We start from the raw sequence: 18,917 nt of genomic DNA, 5'->3' as shown, positions 1-18,917 counted from the left end.
GAAATTCACCCTGATCTGCATTCTTGGCCACCTACAACTCGCTTTGACTACCCTTATCTTTGATCCCCTGATGCTGTGTTTTGTTTTTACCGTCCTGAGTTCTTTTGCGGGAGGAAGGTCTACCTATTTGAAGCAGAAACTTATCAGTATGCAATTTACAGCAAATAGAAACACATGATAAGATTTGCTGGTGTGGTCCAAACAGCCCCGTTAGTCTCTTTACCTCAGTGTGTCTCTGAATACAATCGTGGATGCCTTGACAACTTTTGTGCTCTAGAGAAAAACAAAACAGTCAGATCCTCCTGTCAAAGTACATTCAGAGACTGATTTCTTTTCACCGTGGCGATGGGGAGTTCGGCTTCATCTCTCACTGCAGACAATGTCTTCCGCAGTACCCCCTCCCCATCGTCACCCACTGTGGGCTGGCTCAGGAACAGCCACAGCAGCCCGGTGTGGGGTACCACCTTCATCACACGTCAGCAGCAGCACCCGCTGCCTCACCGAGAGCGCAGGTAAGAGCCAGCAAGGTCTAAGCACCTGGGACAAGCTCATCTCTTGGTTGAGTGCACTTGGGGCAGGACTGGCCTGGCTTAGCAGCTTGTTGGGAGAATTGTGGGAGGAATGTGCCACAGGGTTGTATTACACCAGACAGTTGTGAGTGTACAAAGTGGTGTTATTTTGAGGCTCTTGTGCTGTTGTCTTCGGCTTCAGTATGTGAGTGATATGTGCTCTGTGTTGTAAAATGACTATCAGAATTGTTCATTTGGGAAACCTCATGCTTTTCGTTTTCTTACTTTAACGCATTTTCTGAGGATTTATGACTGTCATAGCTATAAATCAAATCTACATCATCACCACTCATCTAGTCTAAGCCTGCATTTTGATGTTTTTGTGTGATTCACCCAAAATCTCACTAAGCCGGATTTGTAAAGTGAAATCCCACCCTACTGGCTCCTCCTGGCACAGCTGTGCATCATGTGCTATGGTTTAGAGGGTGCTGAGTGGATTGCCAGGGCAGATGGATTGACCTCACCTTCCTGAGCCCAATGAAAGGCAGCCCAAGGCTAATTAGAAGATGGGATTTGCTAATACACTTGTTTTTATCAGCCCTCAAGACGAGCTTTGATTCAGTTTTATTAATTTTGAAAATGATTTAAAAACAGAGAGACTACATTCCCTTAGAGTGCATCTTGTTAAGTGTGGCTACACAGAGGTGTATTTTAAATTCAGATACAAGATCTATTAGGGGTTTCTCTATGATGAACCCTCTTATGGAGCCGCTGTAGCAGCGGCCGGGTTATTGAGCAAGTGTAATGTTTAACTGTGGAAAAGACATGCTATTCATATCGACTGATTTCTGTCTTGACTGCGTTGAACAGATATAGTTACTACAAGAGAAACTGGGCTGCAATAATCCACTGTTCCAGTCATTTTATTTTGTGAAAGGCCTGTCAGCAGTCGGTGAGAAGCTCAGTTTGAACGTGCAGCTCATCCAGCAGTTTTGACTGACTTTCTTCCAGAGACTGTTCTTGTCAACCACCCTCAAAGAAACTTTTTTAGAAGTGCTTCCAGTTTTCCTTCAGCTTTTTGGGTCACGTCTCCAGGAAAGAGAACAGGCAGTTGATATCGACCGCCTGTAGTATATTGAAGTTGTTGCTGAGTCACTCAGGGTATCATGGTCTGCTTGTTAGTTATTGATTTTCAGAGAACCTGATCGCATTTCTTCACAATGGATGCCATTATTTATTCAGCATCAGTCCGCAGCTAGGCTTTTATCTCTCTTCATTCCTGCCTGTCGATGTCAGTGCTTTCCTTGCAGTTACTCTACATTTAAGAATTAGACTGCCATGGCTTACATTGCTTACTCTGTCTTTAAATATATAGACCGGGCTGGTTTTAGCCCATGATTAAGCCCGGTTCCATGCATGAATGAAACTCAAGTGTAGGTCATGCTGTCAGTGTACTTTCGCATCATACAGGCAACTTTTTATTTCTTTAAATCAAAGCACCTTTTCATGCGTTTGTGCATCTTGTAGCAACAAGCTTCTGCCTACATCACCAATCACACCACACCCTCTCTCAACTGAGCATGTAAACACACACAGACATGCAAGATGTACAGTACATGCCATTTCTGTCTACTCATTGTGAGGGAGGCGCACGCTAATTCACATATTCCAGTAGATGTTTTAGAAACATTGTGCAGTACTTGGAACGTGCCCTCTTCTCTGCCCCACTTCATCTCTCTCATACACTCACTCACAGTCTTATGCACATACACACTGCTGTGTGAGCCTAACAGTGTCAGGCGAGCTTTGCCGAGCTGTGACAGAGCATGAAATATAGAAACAACAGAATACTAAGAGCCCAGCTTTGCTTCAGCTTTTCTCATACAATCTATTCTCCAATATATTGTCCTATAAAACAGTTTCTTTTCTTTGCTTGGTGACTGCATGAACAGTCTTGTCCTTGGGTATTTTCAGTTTGTTTTCATTCAGCAGCAACCCATTGACTTTGGCAAGTGTTTGTGTGCATTGAATCAATATCTCACCTGAAGAGCTGCAATGCTTTATAACTTTGGAATCACAATATGCTCTTTATTTTAATGAATAGTTTTATCCCAGTGCTATTATTGGTTAGGTCAACAGTATTTCTGCGCTTCCTTTAATCTCTGCACCATTCAAACAATGTGTTATGTTGCACATTGGGAGTCCCAAAACTTTAAAGTCAGTGCCTGCTCTCTTCAGAATTGATCCCAGCACCTCTTCTGTACTAGTGTAATGGATGCTGGTGCTCATTCCATTCCACTCACTGTCCTCCCTTTAATTGGATTAAAGCAGGTCCACTTGGATTCAACCAGCATGGTCACTGGCTGTGTTTATGTCTGAATTATTTCAGCATGTTTTCACTTGCTGTTGCCTGCCTGATGAAGACAGGGTCATGTCAGGACAGCCCCCAGGCCTCCAGAGTAGATTTGGCACACTGTCTTTTTCTGGCACTGTGGTTTTCTTGGAAAAACAGAGAATGGATGCAGGGGGGGAAAAAAACTGCCTATTGGCACAGGAGCTGACATTATTCTAGATTCCCCCACTGTTGTTGCCATGGAAATCTGTAGCGTATGTTCAGTAACCTAATTCTGTTCAGCCCTAGATAAGACCGTACATGGTAACCTGGCAGTCTTACACCCAGAAAAGAAAAGCTGTGGACTACCCATGTCAGTGTTTAGTGGTGTCAGATAGAAGCTAGTGAGCTAAAGCAACCTCATGGCAAGTGGTTTGTACTGGTCTGCCTTTTAGAGTTTAACGTTGTGTTTTCCTAGTAACAGGAAGTAAAACTCTACTTTGTGCTGTGTGTTTGAGAAGTTCCCCTCTGGCTGAAGGCAGCAGTGCTCCTACCCTCCAGGTTTGGGTGCCCGCAGCACTGCCCCCCTGGCGTATCTTCCCTTTGTTCCTCCCTGACTCTGGAGCTTCCTGCAAGCTTCCTGCTTTCTCTGGTTCTGCTTCGTACAACTGATGTCTGCTGGAACACAGTCAGACAGTTTCCACTGTTTAAAGATTCACAGGTTTGAAATGGGCTCCATCACTGAGACATTCCCTTATCAAAAATGAGCACTGGTAGTGAAATATTCACCGAGGGCACATTTAGAAGTCAGATGCTGACCTTGGTCTTTCTCTTCCCCTTTCCTGGCCACTACAGTATTTGCATTCTTAGTATCTTCAATCTGTTATTCAAGAGAAATTATTTAGTTCACACATTTTGATAGCAGCTCCTCAACATCTGACTCCCGAAGCTTTTCATATTCCTCATATTTTGTGCTGTGGTTAGTTTGCAGACAGTGAAACAAGCTGTCGGGTTCTGACTTTTTGTCTTTTGAGCAAAATCTGTCTTTTCAAAGCCAAAATACCTCCATGCGAGTGAGGATGATGCACGTCTAGTAGTTAACAACGTAAATTGCAGAGCTGGTGGTGTCTGTGTTTTGTCACCTGGCGCCTCTGGCTCACTCATTTTTAATTTTGCTAATGCTTTTTTAGGCAGCTATGTTAACTTAACTTGTGTGCAGTGACCATGCACATACTGCATGCACTCTGAATGCACATGTGCAGTAGTCTATCCTGTTTGGCTACATGAGGCTGTGAATGTGTGGACTCTCAAGGCATGTTTTTGATTGTTTTTCTAAAATGAGTGACCTACAACAGCAATGGCAATATTATTGTAGATGATATATATATTGCACATACCTAGCTCTAGACCATGAGACCTGTATTATTGCCAGGCTTACATAAAAACAACAACAGCAGCAACAGTCAACTGTCTTGAAGTTTAAATCATAAAAAGCATAACACGGCTCAGATATTTCTATAGCATCACACCCTACTGGTAATGTTTATTTTTTACAAGAAGGGAAAGTTTATTTAGTTTTTAAAATTGGTCTTGGCCTCAGCGATGATTATTGGAGGAATGGCTCTGCCTAAGGACACTTTTTCAACAGACTTTTGGTCTAATTTGTTTTGGTAGGATTCTTTGTGCCACCACCATAACATTTTATACACCTATTCTGTCACAAGAAGTCTTTCTCCCCCTTAATAAGTGTCCTGCTCAGCATTACATAATCCAAATTTCCCCAGTTATCGTGTTGATTTTGTCCCCAATGATTGAGGCTTCACTGTCACAAATACCATCACGTCACCAGCTTGTCAGAGTAATTAATAAGTGTCCTGCTCAGCATTACATCATCCAAATTTCCCCAGTTATCGTGTTGTTTTTGTCCCCAATGATTAAGGCTTCACTGTCACAAATACCATCATGTCACCAGCTTGTCAGAGTAAAAACTGTCTAACATTAAAGTCTGGGCTCCAGATACTCATGTCAACAGTCAGTGGCTAATGAATTCTGGATGCCGGTCCGGTTTGACTACTGAGTCATAATCATGCCACAACCTATAGTATGACAGGTAGAAAGGAGGCCCTTACAGTTAAACTGACCCCGACTGATCAGTTCCTCTGAAAGGCAGAGAGGATGGCTTCCTAGTGCTTATAACGGATTAGGTTGTTCTGATCTCTCATGATAGATAAATTCCACGTTGAAGTGATAAACAAAACTTGTCAGTAGAACCTCTGTAGACACATTGCATTCTTTACTAAAGGGATGATCTACATTCTCAGGTGTGTGAAGTGTTGAACCAGTCCCTGTCACTGGAGTTTTCTGGGTGTGTTTAGATGCATCAAAATATTTCAACATTCATTAGCTTTTGTTAAACAAGAATTGGCACTCAGTGGACATCATCGTTCTGTCTGTGTGGAAGGAGAAAACAAAAAGCATAGGCAGTGATACCGGCACTTTGAAAACTCCAGATAATGCTTCTGTAGCTACTGCCACTTCTAGGGTCAGACAGGTTCATCATCCAGTAAACAATAACAAAGATGCTTTCCCAACATAAATGTTTTTATAAGCTACGGTATTTACGGCTTGAGTTCTTTCTGTGTTTACAAAAAGCCACACCTGTAAATATTTATCACAAGAGTGACTCACTTTATTAGAGTGTGTTTGCGTGGGGAGCTGCATCTGCAGCACGTCTCTCAGTGTGAGTGCGTTGCCGTCAGGACCTAGAGTTATCACACACAGCCTGTGAGTAATCCCACTTAATTGATGTTTGGCAGGAAATCCAAATAGCTCAGGAAAATGTGTACATTTGAGGTGAGGTAATACAAATAACAAATCAAGTGCACTGTGAGCAGATGAAGTGTAGCATGTTTAATATAAAATGAGATTAAACAGTTTATTTCTGTATGGAAATTAGTTGTGTAGTTATAAAAAGTACCAACAACTGACTAAGAGATGCTGGAATCTTAAGAGGAAGCAGTAGAAGTAGTTAAAATAGCAAAATTATCACAAATGCTTAAAGCAAGTATAAAGCGATATGGACCTCAATACTTTATGTAAACGTCAATCTATAATGGTAACACTGAGACTAGCAAGGATTATTAAATAAAAATGACTGGGGCTCTGATTATTTACATTATTGATTACTCTATTGATAATTAACTAAGCTTAATCGACCCCATATGAGTAGCTTAAAATGATTTCAACCTTCAGCCTAGGAATCCCCAAATATTCCTTTACTAATGATCTGAAACTTTGTGAAGCTGAGCTGGTGCTATTTTATTTATTTATTTATTTACTTAAACTGGTGATTGCTGATTATAAAACTGACTTACATTAATTAGCCAGTTGTTTCAGCAGTCATATTCAGCATTTGAGATGGTCTGTTAATTGTGACACAGTAATTAGCCATGTTTTGAAGTTTTTTAATATTCTATTTTTTGCCATTGGTCACAGTTCTCACATCTTTTACAAAGTGTAGTTTCTTTATGTATTTCTCTGCTGTCTGCAGGTTGCACAAAAGCCTAGGCAGTAGCTACAATGTAAAAGTCTACTGACAGGTTTGACCCAGCACTGTGTGGATTAAATAAAAAAAACTGTTGGAGCAGCTTAGTCTGTCACATTGAATCACCAAAGAAAAGGACTGTCAGCAATAATAACATCCAGTTTCGTGGTGACCCAGTCTTTAAGGAGGGTAGCGTGTCCTCTCCTCAGGCGCTGGGCTCAGGACCAACCTTGGAAAGGCAGTGTTAATGACTGCCACACTAGGGCCAAATGTCTCACAGAGAAGCAGGGAGAAACTGGCCAGACCCGGCTCACTTGATCTCTCAACAGAATTATGTGGAGGTTATCCACATAGCCAGCCATAGGTGGTCTACACACTGTCAGCAGTTCCTTTGTAGGCTTGCTCCAGCCTCATTGCTCTCTGTTTCTCATAGGCACCTTTTTCTTGAGTCTGAAAATGTAACTTTTCCTCCTCACCATAATGTTATAGCTTTGCTTGTTTTTACTGAGGGTTTTAGAGCTCACACTCCTTGTAATAGTCTGCTGAAGCACTCTGTGATTGTCTTGCCTCTGGTGAAGCATCGAAAAATTAGCCAAGGGTCATTGATGCTTTTACTTAAGAGAACCTAGACAAGGAACAGGTACTTTATGGACAGCAGGCTGCATTGAGGATGTTGTTGCAAAAAGGTGGGTTTTCTAGAGGTGAGATCAGTCTCTCTCTCTAACCACTGCAAGTTATTGGCATCCTGCCCAGGTCTGTGACACCGAGCAACTGAGGAGCTGAAGTGGCCACTGTTAGAGCAGCTCCACTGAACAAAGGGCCAAGAGCAAAGTGTGTGTGTGTGTGTGTGTGTGTGTGTGTGTGTGTGTGTGTGTGTGTGTGTGTGTGTGTGTGCGCGCGCAGTCATGATGCATTCACAGTGCATATTTAATTGGGCCAGACTTGTTGTTGTTGTTGTTTATCATGTGTTACTTTCATTTGTTAGGTTAAATGATTGCAACGGATAGTAATGAGATAAGTGAGCTACAGTGAGGGCCTGGACCAAATCAGTCACTTTGGTAAAATCTTCATGTTTTTGTCACAGTGACTTGGTTCTCTCACTGGAGATGAAAGATGTCTGACAGTTCTGAAAATGGCCACAGGGAAGAACCTATCATCAAACATGAGGCAGTGACACTTGCTACTGTTGTTGTTGTCTTTGTCGTTGCAGTTTGTGGGCCTTTGAAGAGCTAAGCATGGTGTGAGCATGTGCCAGCAGTGCTAGCATGGGGCTGTCACTTAATTCATCCACATTTAACTAAACTGCTGAGAGAGCGGGTACTGTGTTGTAGCCTGAGGACACAGTGCAGGTTTTGTGGGCATAGATGAAATGGTTCCACAGCACAGTGCAGAATTATTTTCTGCAAATAACTTTGGTGCTTTTTTTTTCACATTCTTACTCATTGAGTGATGTTGCATAGCTACTAGGAGCAGGGGCAGAAAATTTTGGATGCGGTGCACAGGCCGGGCCACAGACTCGAAGAGGGGTGTGACATTTGAAATACATGTGAAAAGTTAAGTAAATCCCTGGTTCTATGAAATAATAAACTAGACATTATTGATTTCAGTTTATTCTGTGTAAAATGAGACACACATAGTGCTTTCTTTAGTTAACTTTGGCTGCGCTCCTTATTTACTCCTGGTCAGGGACATCACTGCTGCACCTAAAATAAAATGTATTTGACCAATATCACTTATAAAGCACCAGAAAAAAATGTTGTATTTAAAGCAACAATTTTTCATTTCCACCAATTTATACTGACAAGCATCACATTTTTATTATGGCAGGGGTGGTACCAGGGGTGGCCAGTGCCACCCTTGGCCACGTCCTGGATCCGTTCATGACTAGGAGGACATGGCAGATAGTGCTGTGGGATGAAAGACTAAGAAAAATGGTGTAAAGTACTGATTTCTCAGTGTTTGTGTGTCTTCAAAAAATGTATTTCCCTATTTTACTTATTGTTGTCATTGGCAGGCTGAGTTTTCTCTTCACTCTGGGGAGCCTGACATAAAGCACTGGGACTTCTACCTCCATACTTTTTTTTGCCCTGGCCTGAGGACACACAAACGTAGGCACAGATATGGTTAGACACTAAAACAAGCAACTGTGCTGTATCTACAAATAATTATAACTACATGCCTACATACACACAGATCCACACACCCAGCGGCAGGACACACACATACTCATCTACACCCAAAGAGAGACATTAGTATACCTCCCTGTTGCCATTCTCCAGCTTACCTTAGGGAGGAGAGTTGACAGCGTGCTGAGAGGCTGTCTGTAAGAGGTTCCCCTGGGTTCTAAAGATTTGTCTGGTTTGAAAGGGTTTAATGGAGTTGAACTAAGGGCAGTTAGCCTGCAAGGACACATGGTGCTGCAGTGGAATAGAGCAGGATCTTGGCTGGCCAGCCAGCACTCACTCTCAAGGCTTTTCTGTACTTCATCAGTGGCATAAAAATGTCACATGGACTGTGAGGTTGTTTTCCTCTGCGGCCTAATTTGAAAAGAACAAACAAAACATTTTTTTTTAAATAAGAGGGTATAAACATCTTAAAAATAGCCACAAACCATTGATTCCCCATAAAAGTCTTTGTCAGCCATAGACATCAGCATAGTTCCCTAAAATATAATAAAGAAGGATAAATGTGAGCAAAGCCACAAACTCCACAGTGATTCTATGAGCAACATCTGCCACTGTCCAGTATCCTACAATTCCCACAATAACTTGTCTGTGTTGGTGTTCACACATGAGCAGCTTGAGTGACAGTGACATTTATGGGTTTGTCCAGATAGCAACCATCCCTTGGGGCTGTCCCTCTCCAAACCCTCCCTTGCAGTCTGGAGGTATCCAGCTGTGCTGCTTCCCTCCCAAAAGACCCTAATATGCCTATTGATTGACTACACTGCAGGCACAAACAAAGAATTGTACTTACAAGTCAATACACAAAAACAGACTGCTTTGGCTTATTATGTGTGGGAGGTGGAAATCAACAGAGATGGACTGCTTCCTATACATCTGAATGAAGACCGCTAAAACAAATTTATTCTCCTCACGTTTCCCTCTGCACTGTTTACTGATGACATGCTGCTAAATTTGCTGATACTGGTTGTTTAAATTGCTTAAAATTCAGTGTTATGAATGATTAGTCATTAAAATATGCCAAAGTCACAAGTGCTGCTAGAATGAATAGACCCATCCATTCAAAATTCATTTGGGCATGGGATTGACATGGCCTTAAGTTGCCCCCATCTGCCCTACATTAACATTCCCTGAGTGTAATCACAGAGAGGTGCTAATATGAAATGGAAATGATCACGTGTATTTCTATTTTATCAAGTGTCAGTCAGGAGGACTGAAGGAACGCTTGGCTTATTATTGTGAGGAAATAACAGTCTCCTCTGGCACCTCCTCTCTATGTGCAGTCTTCCTTGCTCTAATCATGTAGCCATTGTGTATGGATTTACTGCCCTCAGTCTCCCAGGGAGGGAGATATAATTTTTCCCCTGCACTGGCTAATCTTTCCCTCTCACACTATATTTTACTTTTCTAATTCTGTCTGTTTCTTCTCCGCTTGCAGTCTTAGATGTTTTCGCTGTCCTGTCTTCTTTTAGATAATCGCCCAGAGTTGGCTGGAAGCATGTATTAATTCTCTGACTTCTCTTCTGACTTTGTGTAATTCTTTTATTTCTGACTCTTATTGACACAATATTGCTTCTCTTTTTCTTCCTCCTTTGCTTCAGTGACACTTTGCTCAAGCCTGGCACAGACTATTACTAACTGAAGTGATTGAACAGTGATATGCTTAATATGTATAGCTAAAGAATTTCAGAATTGTTACATGTTGAATTATTGTTCATTGTTTACTGTTTTCCAGCCACTCTCACTCTCCTGGCTCCATGGCAGCAGCAGTGCAGGGCACTGAGTGGTCATGTGGGCGCTGCACCTTCTTAAATGTCGGTGCAGCACCTCGCTGTTCCATCTGTGAGGCACCACGTCAGAAGCCTGACCTTAACCAGATCCTGCGGCTGAGCAGCACTGAGGAGCATCGCTGGGCCTGCCCCCGCTGTACGCTCAAAAATCCCCAGGGAACTGGAGCCTGCTCCGTCTGTGGCTTTGGACCATCCCCTGCCACTCACACACCTCCTACCACCACCATAGCTGCCACTGCCAATGGCATCCCATCTGCTCCGCCCGAGCCCCCACCACCAACTGTCACCCCCACAGTGCTGCTAGAGCCCCATGGACAGCATCCAACAAAGGAGGAGGTGCTGCGACGGTCTGAGAGCAACGGAGAGGTGGGTAGCTTGGAGGTACAGCGCTTGGGCTGGGCTTGTCCTCGCTGCACACTTCACAACACACCTGTGGCTTTTTCATGTTCAGCCTGTGGTGGGCCCAGGAAACTGTCTCTGCCTAAAATCCCCCCTGAGGCACTGGTGGTACCTGAGGTGCGCACACCCGTGCTGGGGTTTCCTGTTCACACAGCAGGGGCTGCTCCTCTACTCATAGACCTAACAGATGACTCTCCACCAGCTCCACCCTGTGATCCTCAAGAATCCCCACATGTCTCCTCCCCTTTTACTGCTTTCTCCTCCCTGCAGAACAACCCTGTGCCCCGCAGCAGGAGAGAGGTGCCACCTCCAGGGCGCCCACCAAACACAGGCACCAACACCCCCAGTCCAACTTCCCCTTCAGCAGTCAGTGTGCCACCACAACCATGCCCACAGCGGCCAGCCAAGCCAAAACATGCCCAACCCCAGGAACCTTCATACCCCAGCAAGCGCCTCAGCATCTTGGAGGAAGAAGACCCTCAGCACCACCCACTGACCCCCCACATCCCTGTGGCTTCCTCAGCTGCCCCCACCTGGAAGTGCCCTAGCTGCTCAATGCCCAACCCAGGTAGCTCATCTAAGTGCGAGGCCTGCCGATCATCACGGGCCGGTGCTGACCTCATTGACCTGGTAGGATGTGAGACGGTACGATTTACCCCAGCCAGCCCATCCAGTCCGGACTTTAGCACCTGGGCCTGCTCCAAATGCACGCTGCGCAACCCTACAGGTGCACCCAAGTGCTCTGCCTGCGGTTCTTCCAAGCTGCATGGCTTTCAGGAACAACAGGCACCCCTGCCCCGCTGTTGTACACACTGTGCTCTCCCACTGGGGCCTGGCACTGCATCATGTTCTTGTACACCCTCCTCTACTTCATCCTCGGGTCATAAAACACGGAAACAGTCCCGGGGCTTCCCTTCCTCCTCCTCTGCTATTACCTCTTCCACGTCCTCTTCCTCCTCAACCTCATTGAGCCTTCAGGAGAAGGTAGGACAGTGGAGCTGCCCAGCATGTACACTGCTCAATGACATCAAGGCCAAGAACTGTGCAGCATGCCACACGCCCCAGCAGTATCTCACTCTTCGCAAGGTGGTAAAGCCTCTGAAAAGGAGGGAGAGTATGCATGTAGAGGCCCGTCGACGAAATGATGAGGGCGAGGCCAAGGAGCTTTGGGAGAACATAGTCAGCTTCTGCAGAGAGGTAAGAGACAATTAGCTGTAGCTGGGAAGCACAAGAAAATAACACTTTAATGATACATGGCTCAAAAGTTTGAGACATTTTCATTACCTTTCCCGTGTTAGGTTTTTCTGTTGTACTGAGTTTCAGATTTTTTTTTAAATCTGAACAAAAAAAGAGCACATTTTCATCCACAGGCAACAACTGTAGATTTATTATTTTATTTATTTATTTATTGTCCAGCAACTATGAGTTCCATGTGTCAGTTTTTTTTTTCCTTCTTCTTCTAAACTTTCCATGTTAAGTTTTCCTTGACTTTGAGAAGAAGAACTCTGCTGACATCAGTGTGCAAAGCATCACAGGGTGTGTGTTCCCCTCCTCTATTTGTTATGGCTCTGGCATTGTTCCTACACTCTCAATCTCTCTAATTTCACAGAAATGCTAATAGGCTTTGCCATTGCCTCTGTTTGCACTTTCTTTATTAGCTGAGTTTAAAGAGTTTAAACGGCCGCCAGGTGATTCTTGGCCACCTAAATAAGATGCATATGCAGAGCATCCCATTTTAAAATCCAGACTGTGCCCCTAGTCACAGAGAAGCAACTTTATAAAAGTCTGTTTCACAACTGTAACTTATGTATTTGGGCTCCCTATTGAGACTAGTTTTATAGCTTCTTCTGTGTGTGTTTAAATGCTGACAGCTTAGCTTTACTCTGACCTTCTATTACTTGTCTTCACTTGAGTCCAACCACAACTTTAGAGTTCTTATTTAGGAAGCTATTGGACTACTTAATGGAATAGGTGTTATTGTATAATAACAGGTGTGTCTGTGGGAGACACAATGATCAAAAACAATTTAGTCATTCAGAATGTATTTTCCCTTTACAATGAACTTCACTTCTTCAATTTGTCAAGTTAGTAAAACATCAGAAATGTGGTTCTTGTTCAACAGACAATAGATGTTCTTTGCTATATCCGTATACATGAAACAGAACATTTGCATTAAGGTGCATACCCATCACAGTATAACTGGCAAAAAGAAAATTATTAATGGTTTTATTTTTCTCAATAGAGAAAAAGCTAACTATGCTTTTGTAATTACAGGCTTGTCGGTTGTCATAACAATCTAAAATAATGATGCATTTTTACCTGCTCCAACACATCTGCATTTTATTTATAAAAGTGAAGAGTTCAGTTGTGTTGTTCATGAGCCCTGATTGGTCTGATTCACAGTGTCACAGCTGTTTGGAGGTACTGAAGTGTCTGCCTGACCACCTGTAGTTAAGATGTGATGATGTTGCTCCTTTGTATCACCCCACTTCATGCTCATTTTGTCTCTGCGATGCTGAACCTTTAATAAGCCTGTAATATGTTGTCATGGATATGCTACCAGAAGGGATCACTGGAGATCATTTGTTAAGCAGACTATGTAACACCTGTGCTAATCGGACAACGCTGATTGAACTCATTAAACCCTAGGAAAAATGGAGGCTTGGCAGAATCCAAAAGTGTTAAGATTCAGGTCATTTTTGGAGAAGGATTATATTTTCAGAATTTATTTTGATGTCTGCTGCACTTACTACACTGCCATGGCACCTATCATGCCGTGTTTACAATAGAATGAAGTGAGCTTTAAAATGCATTATTAATGGCTTCTTTGAAAGTCACAGGGCTCACTGCTGCAAGTGTGGAAGGGAAGTTGGCTCAGTAGGAAAGAAGGATATAGGAGATCCCCTCATTTCCATCTTTCCCTTCTTATTTTCTAATTTAAGATTGTCATTTAGGCTACTCTTTCTTTTATCATCTTTACTTTTCTCCTAGAAATACAGTATTTTAGGCCTCCATTCTTATATACTACTACCATTCTTTATACTACTTGTTGCTTGAATTTTTGCCACTTACAGGGTTTTCTTCTGTTTCCATGCCCTTCCATTGCATCTACCCCTACACGCTCATCAGGTTTTTTTTTCTCCTCTGTCTTAATATCTCAAAATATGCTTTCCCATTGGCACCATCCCCATCCTTCTCTCTTCACACGACTGCACTCTGTTCTCCAGTGTAGCAGTCAATGTATGACTGTGTGTGTGTGTGTGGAAGGTGAACACAGGGGCTGGCCTATTTTTAGCAGCAAAGCTAGAGAGAGGAGAAGCACAGAAATGATCTACTTCCCTATAGTGAATGTAATCACTAACAGCATCAACTGCTGCAACTTGTTTTTGGGTGCCATAGGGATGAAAAGGGGAAAACTTGTAAACAAGAGGTGCAAGTCATTCTAATCCATCTCTGTCAAGGCATAAACACTTGGCGAGCCTCGAAATACCTGTGGGTGAAAATAGAATAATGAATAAATCTTTTGGTGTAGCGTGGGTAGTCAGACAACACAAATCCAGTTTTAGACCTCAGGTTTTTGTTTAGTTCAGATTTGCTTTCCAGACTTGTTGGACTATAGGAGATGGTGTTGCTGATAAAATGTACTGTATAAGTAACCTGAGAGTTTTTCCAGGTTGCAGCAATCAATGGGATCAAGTGCAGCTGGAGTTGAGGTGTAAGAAATTATATTCCCTTCTGCCGGGCGCAGTTTGCTTCCTGTGCCTCTTTGCTTCTCTGTTTTTCCTGATTAGCTTTGAGGTTGAGAGGTGTTTGCTTTATGCTAGTGCCCCTGAGTGTGTCTGTTTATTGATTGTGCCAAACAGGTAAATGGTACTAATAGCCATCAGACCTGCTTGTGAAGTGTAAGCCCTCTGTTACCTCTCCATATCACCCTCTGAGGGAGCAACAAACAGATGCCACATTGCAACAGACTGACTATGGTTTGCTTTTTCTTTCTTCATACCATTCTTTATACTACTTGTTGCTTGAATTTTTGCCACTTATAGGAATTTTTGTGGGGTTTTGTTCTCGATTATAAGTTATTATTCCCTGCAGTGACAGGTTTTCACTGCCTGTGACAGAACTGTACATGACAGGCTGTTCTGTTCTGCTTTTGTTTTGGGATTTAATAAGTGTGGTACTGTGAAATCCAGCTCTATAGTTCTTTGTCACCACACTTTTTTTGGAGATCAATAGGTTGCCACATGTAGATATCTAGCTACAAGCTTAATATTCTTAAAAAATGCCTAGTATGGCTGCCAACAATATGCAAGAGCTGTAAGGTTTTGCCACAAACTCAGACTGCCTTCCCTCCTATGAATTCACGAGTCTCTTCTGACCTTATATCTATGCATGAGCTTTTAACTTATAACTGAAGCTGTGTGTAACCATATATCCTATTTTGACCTTCACCACACCGCACCGGGCAGTGACATTGTCCAGCAAAGGCATTGTGTTGATCACCGCACCGGGCAGTGACATTGTCCAGTCATTGTGTTGACCAATCATGTACAGGGAATGAGTGGAACGTGGATGCCCATGGGAATAAGACTCTTGTTTACCTTGTTAGCATGAGCATTTGCTATTCACTGTCAAGTTTGGGCCACAATTAATGCACCATAATGACATGCCATGCATTTTCGTTAGTACTGAATGTTAATTGTTTATGTGTAGACTGTGTGCTGCATTAGTCTGAATTTCAGCCTCTGTGTGTGTCCTGGGCCAAAGCGCCCATATTCACCTTTGTGGTAAATTTATACTGGCCTCTAAAACGATACAACAAAAGCTAGTAGAAGGATAAACCATAAGCAAGTAGGCTACAGAATCAGTAAGCTTCAGCTTGGATGGTTGGGGTGGAAAGGCAACATTAAAATGATTCTCTCTGGTAGCTATTGCTGCATGCAGGCTACAGAGTTGGATTGGGGAGGATGAGGTTCAATTCGCCCCATTGTGAGCCACCAGCGGGGTGCCCACATTATATCCCCTGCCTGTCTTGTAACACGACTGGCCAAGCCCACTTCTGACACCACTAATAGGAAACTGGATATGGTTGCGTGTATGGCTGTTTGCCCTCTCGTGTGTGTATATAGGAGAGTTGTAGATGGATAGTGTGTCAGATTGGGTGTCTTGATTTGTTAATGTATCCATGTCCAGGTCATCTGTACAGTAGAAAGGCAGCTGCAGTTCAGTGTTAAAATCATCAAAGTGTCATTTTAAATACTTGGTGCTCTGCAGGGAGTGTGTCAGTAAAGCGGAGTGGAGTGCTTTAAATGTTTACACATGATTTGCATTTGTGTCCTGTATCCTGCTACACACGTGTGATGCCACACAAACAGTAGAAGTAATTCCTCCTGCCACATGAATACATTTGGGAGGCAGTTGTTGGTCTGTAGTGTGTTGTTTTTTTGTTTTTTTTAAATCATATGTCCTGTCAAAAATGAAGAGTAGAGATGAGACTAACAATTAGTTCTCAAAGATCAGTGTCTTTCAGGCTTGCATTAGCTGTTTGAAAAGTTTTATTTTAAATTTTTCTTTCCAGCTTCTTTGGGTAGATTTAAAATGAGTTTTTCTAAGATTTCCTATTTTATATGAACATTGTGAAAGTATTTGAATAGTTTCACTCCTTTATCATCTTTATCACTTTCTCTCTGCACCATCCACTGTCTTCTTATAATCCATGCTCAGAACAAAGTGAACTTTGTGGATGACAGTTTCCCCCCTGGACCTCGCTCTGTGGGCTTCCCTGAGGGCGACAGTGTCCAGCAGCGAATCAAAAAGTGGCTGCGACCCCATGAGATCAACTGCAGCAACTTCAAAGACAGAGGCGTCAAGTGGTCCGTCTTCCGCACGCCGCGGCCCTCTGACATCCTGCAAGGCCTGCTCGGAAACTGCTGGTGAGCCATCAGAACAGAACGCAAGTTAACAACAACATAAATCAGTGTAGATGACCAAGAATTGTCTAGAGGCTGGCAATTCATTTATGTAAACAGGGAAATTTGCCTGATTAATCGACAAATAAGAATAGCAAAACATGTATCAAGAGATGACAGGCAAGGCTTCAAATGTGTATGGTTTCTGTCTGAGGCTGCTTTAGATGAACAGTCCAGTCTGGAGCTAGGAGACTGAGAGATGTAGACAAAGACAAGTGGCAAAGAAGTAGTGAAACAATAAGTAAAGAAAGAGAAAGCAAAAAACTGGGAAGAAGGCAAGCATTAAATGAAAGAGAGCAGGGTGGAGTTGGACAGATGTGTAGATACACCTGACAGGGAGATTATTCAGCAGCATGTGGGTCTGGAAACATGCTTTATCTCCCTGCCCTTGTTCTGTGTGTCCTTTGGGGTGTATGCACATTGCCATCCACCATCTTCCTCTTACACAACAAAGAACAGTCACTCACAGATTTGTACAACTTTTCGCTTCACCATCACATGCGGCCTATCAAAAATAACCCTCCCCTGAGCCCAATCCACTCGCTCGCAACAGGATGTAACCCAAATTCTCTCTCTCTCACTCTCTCATACACACACAGACACTCATTTGTCCTAATAAACCAGCAAACATCCTAGCTCTTGCCAGCCAATCAGTGATAGCAGAAGAAAGTAGCACCAATGACCCTTGTCCTTGAGTATGGCTGCAATACCAGTTGACATTAGAGTCACATAATGACACAGCTAATTGGATTTTCATCTGGCTCTTTGTAGGCAATTGGCATTTCATCAGTGGCTCAATGGGCTGATCATCCTCACTCAGCTGGTGCTTGAACAGATGGACTATAGCTTTAATAATATGCATTTCCAACTCCACACAAAAGAGTTTCAGTCTTTGAAACAACTGCTAATACACATTGTGGACTGAAAGGGATACTGTTTTCAAAGGTTGCTAATCCGTTTGATGCATTTTAGCTGTGTTGTTTATATGGGGGTCAACATACTGTGTACAAAATTTGTGGTAAGTCATTAGCTCATTATGTCTAAACCTCTAGTGATTGTAGCCATTTCATCAATATTATGATCTCCTTTTTACATTTGCAGATGAGCTTGTGTTCACTTTAGAATATATTCCGTATAAGTTGAATTCTTGTATCCCCAGATGCATTTCTCTTGTGTTAAGAATTAGCATTTTCTAATGTATCTGCATTTTTGATTGGACTAATTTCTCTTGCAAGCTAATGAGGGAAGGCAAGCCAGTTTCTTTGCTGCAGGGTGAGTTAACAGTAATGGGGTGGTAACCAGTTTTACCCATCAAATGTGACTGATTTTCAATAAGGGCAAAATATGTTAAAAACCTTTCAGAACTGTTCAACGTACCTTATGGGAAAGATAATTTTTTTCCACATTTACAGTTTGATGGCTTCTTGTCAGTCTGATTCTTTTTGTTCCTGCATCTGTCAGTTGATTTTCCTTATCCCTGCCTGTCTTTTTGACTAAAGTGGGTGTACTTTCAGTCATCCACCTGTCCGTCACAGCCAGCTAATCATTCATGTCTTTTGTTCATTTCATGCTTAATTCGCATCCGCTTTATTGCAGTCACATCCTCTCTTTCACCCGTCTGTCCGCCACGATCTGAGATTTTATTTTCCAGTTCATTGAGTTTTATCTCTCCCCAGGTTCTTGAGTGCACTGGCAGTGCTGGCAGAGCGTCCAGAGCTGGTGGAAAGGGTTATGATCACCAGGACCATTTGCCCAGAGGGGGCCTACCAGGTCCGGTTATGTAAAGATGGGACATGGACGACAGTGCTGGTGGATGACATGTTGCCGTGCGATGAGTATGGCTACCTCCTCTTCTCACAGGTCAGAAACAGAGAGGGATGTGGGAAAACCTTTAGAAAGGAATACACTATCAGTATCAGATGGATATTGCACAGCGAATAGAGGCAAACCAGACAGAAAGATATTCATCATCTCCTGCAGTGTTTTCCCTCTTTAAGGTCATAGACCGTTTATTGTGACCCTTCAAGGTAGCAAAACATTAAATAGATGTTTGACTGAAAATACAGTCGTGAAAAAATTAGGACACCCTTTGAAAGCATGTGTATTTTGTAACAATTTTAATATATGGTTATTTAATCTCAATTTTAACAATACAGAGATTAATACAACTAAACAAGTAAAACTGAAGAAA

General features: G+C 42.8%; 1 protein-coding gene across 1 annotated transcript in view; it reads left to right on the top strand.

Moving 5' to 3' along the window:
* Positions 1-379: 379 nt before the first annotated feature.
* The window catches only part of capn15 (calpain 15), a gene marked incomplete at its 3' end in the record, with an annotated part of 29,392 nt that continues 10,854 nt past the window's right edge, over positions 380-18,917 (top strand). Inside the window, exons 1-4 of the mRNA XM_020606100.1 lie at positions 380-512; positions 10,304-11,954; positions 16,482-16,690; positions 18,403-18,586. Coding sequence (XP_020461756.1) covers positions 10,326-11,954; positions 16,482-16,690; positions 18,403-18,586 — 2,022 coding nt within the window. The remainder of the gene's footprint in view (positions 513-10,303; positions 11,955-16,481; positions 16,691-18,402; positions 18,587-18,917) is intronic.

Source organism: Monopterus albus, unplaced genomic scaffold (genome assembly GCF_001952655.1).
Source record: "Monopterus albus unplaced genomic scaffold, M_albus_1.0 scaffold76.1, whole genome shotgun sequence".
NCBI classification, from domain to species: domain Eukaryota; kingdom Metazoa; phylum Chordata; class Actinopteri; order Synbranchiformes; family Synbranchidae; genus Monopterus; species Monopterus albus.
Note: the sequence above shows the minus strand (reverse complement) of the source record. Positions and strands in the feature narration are given on the sequence as shown.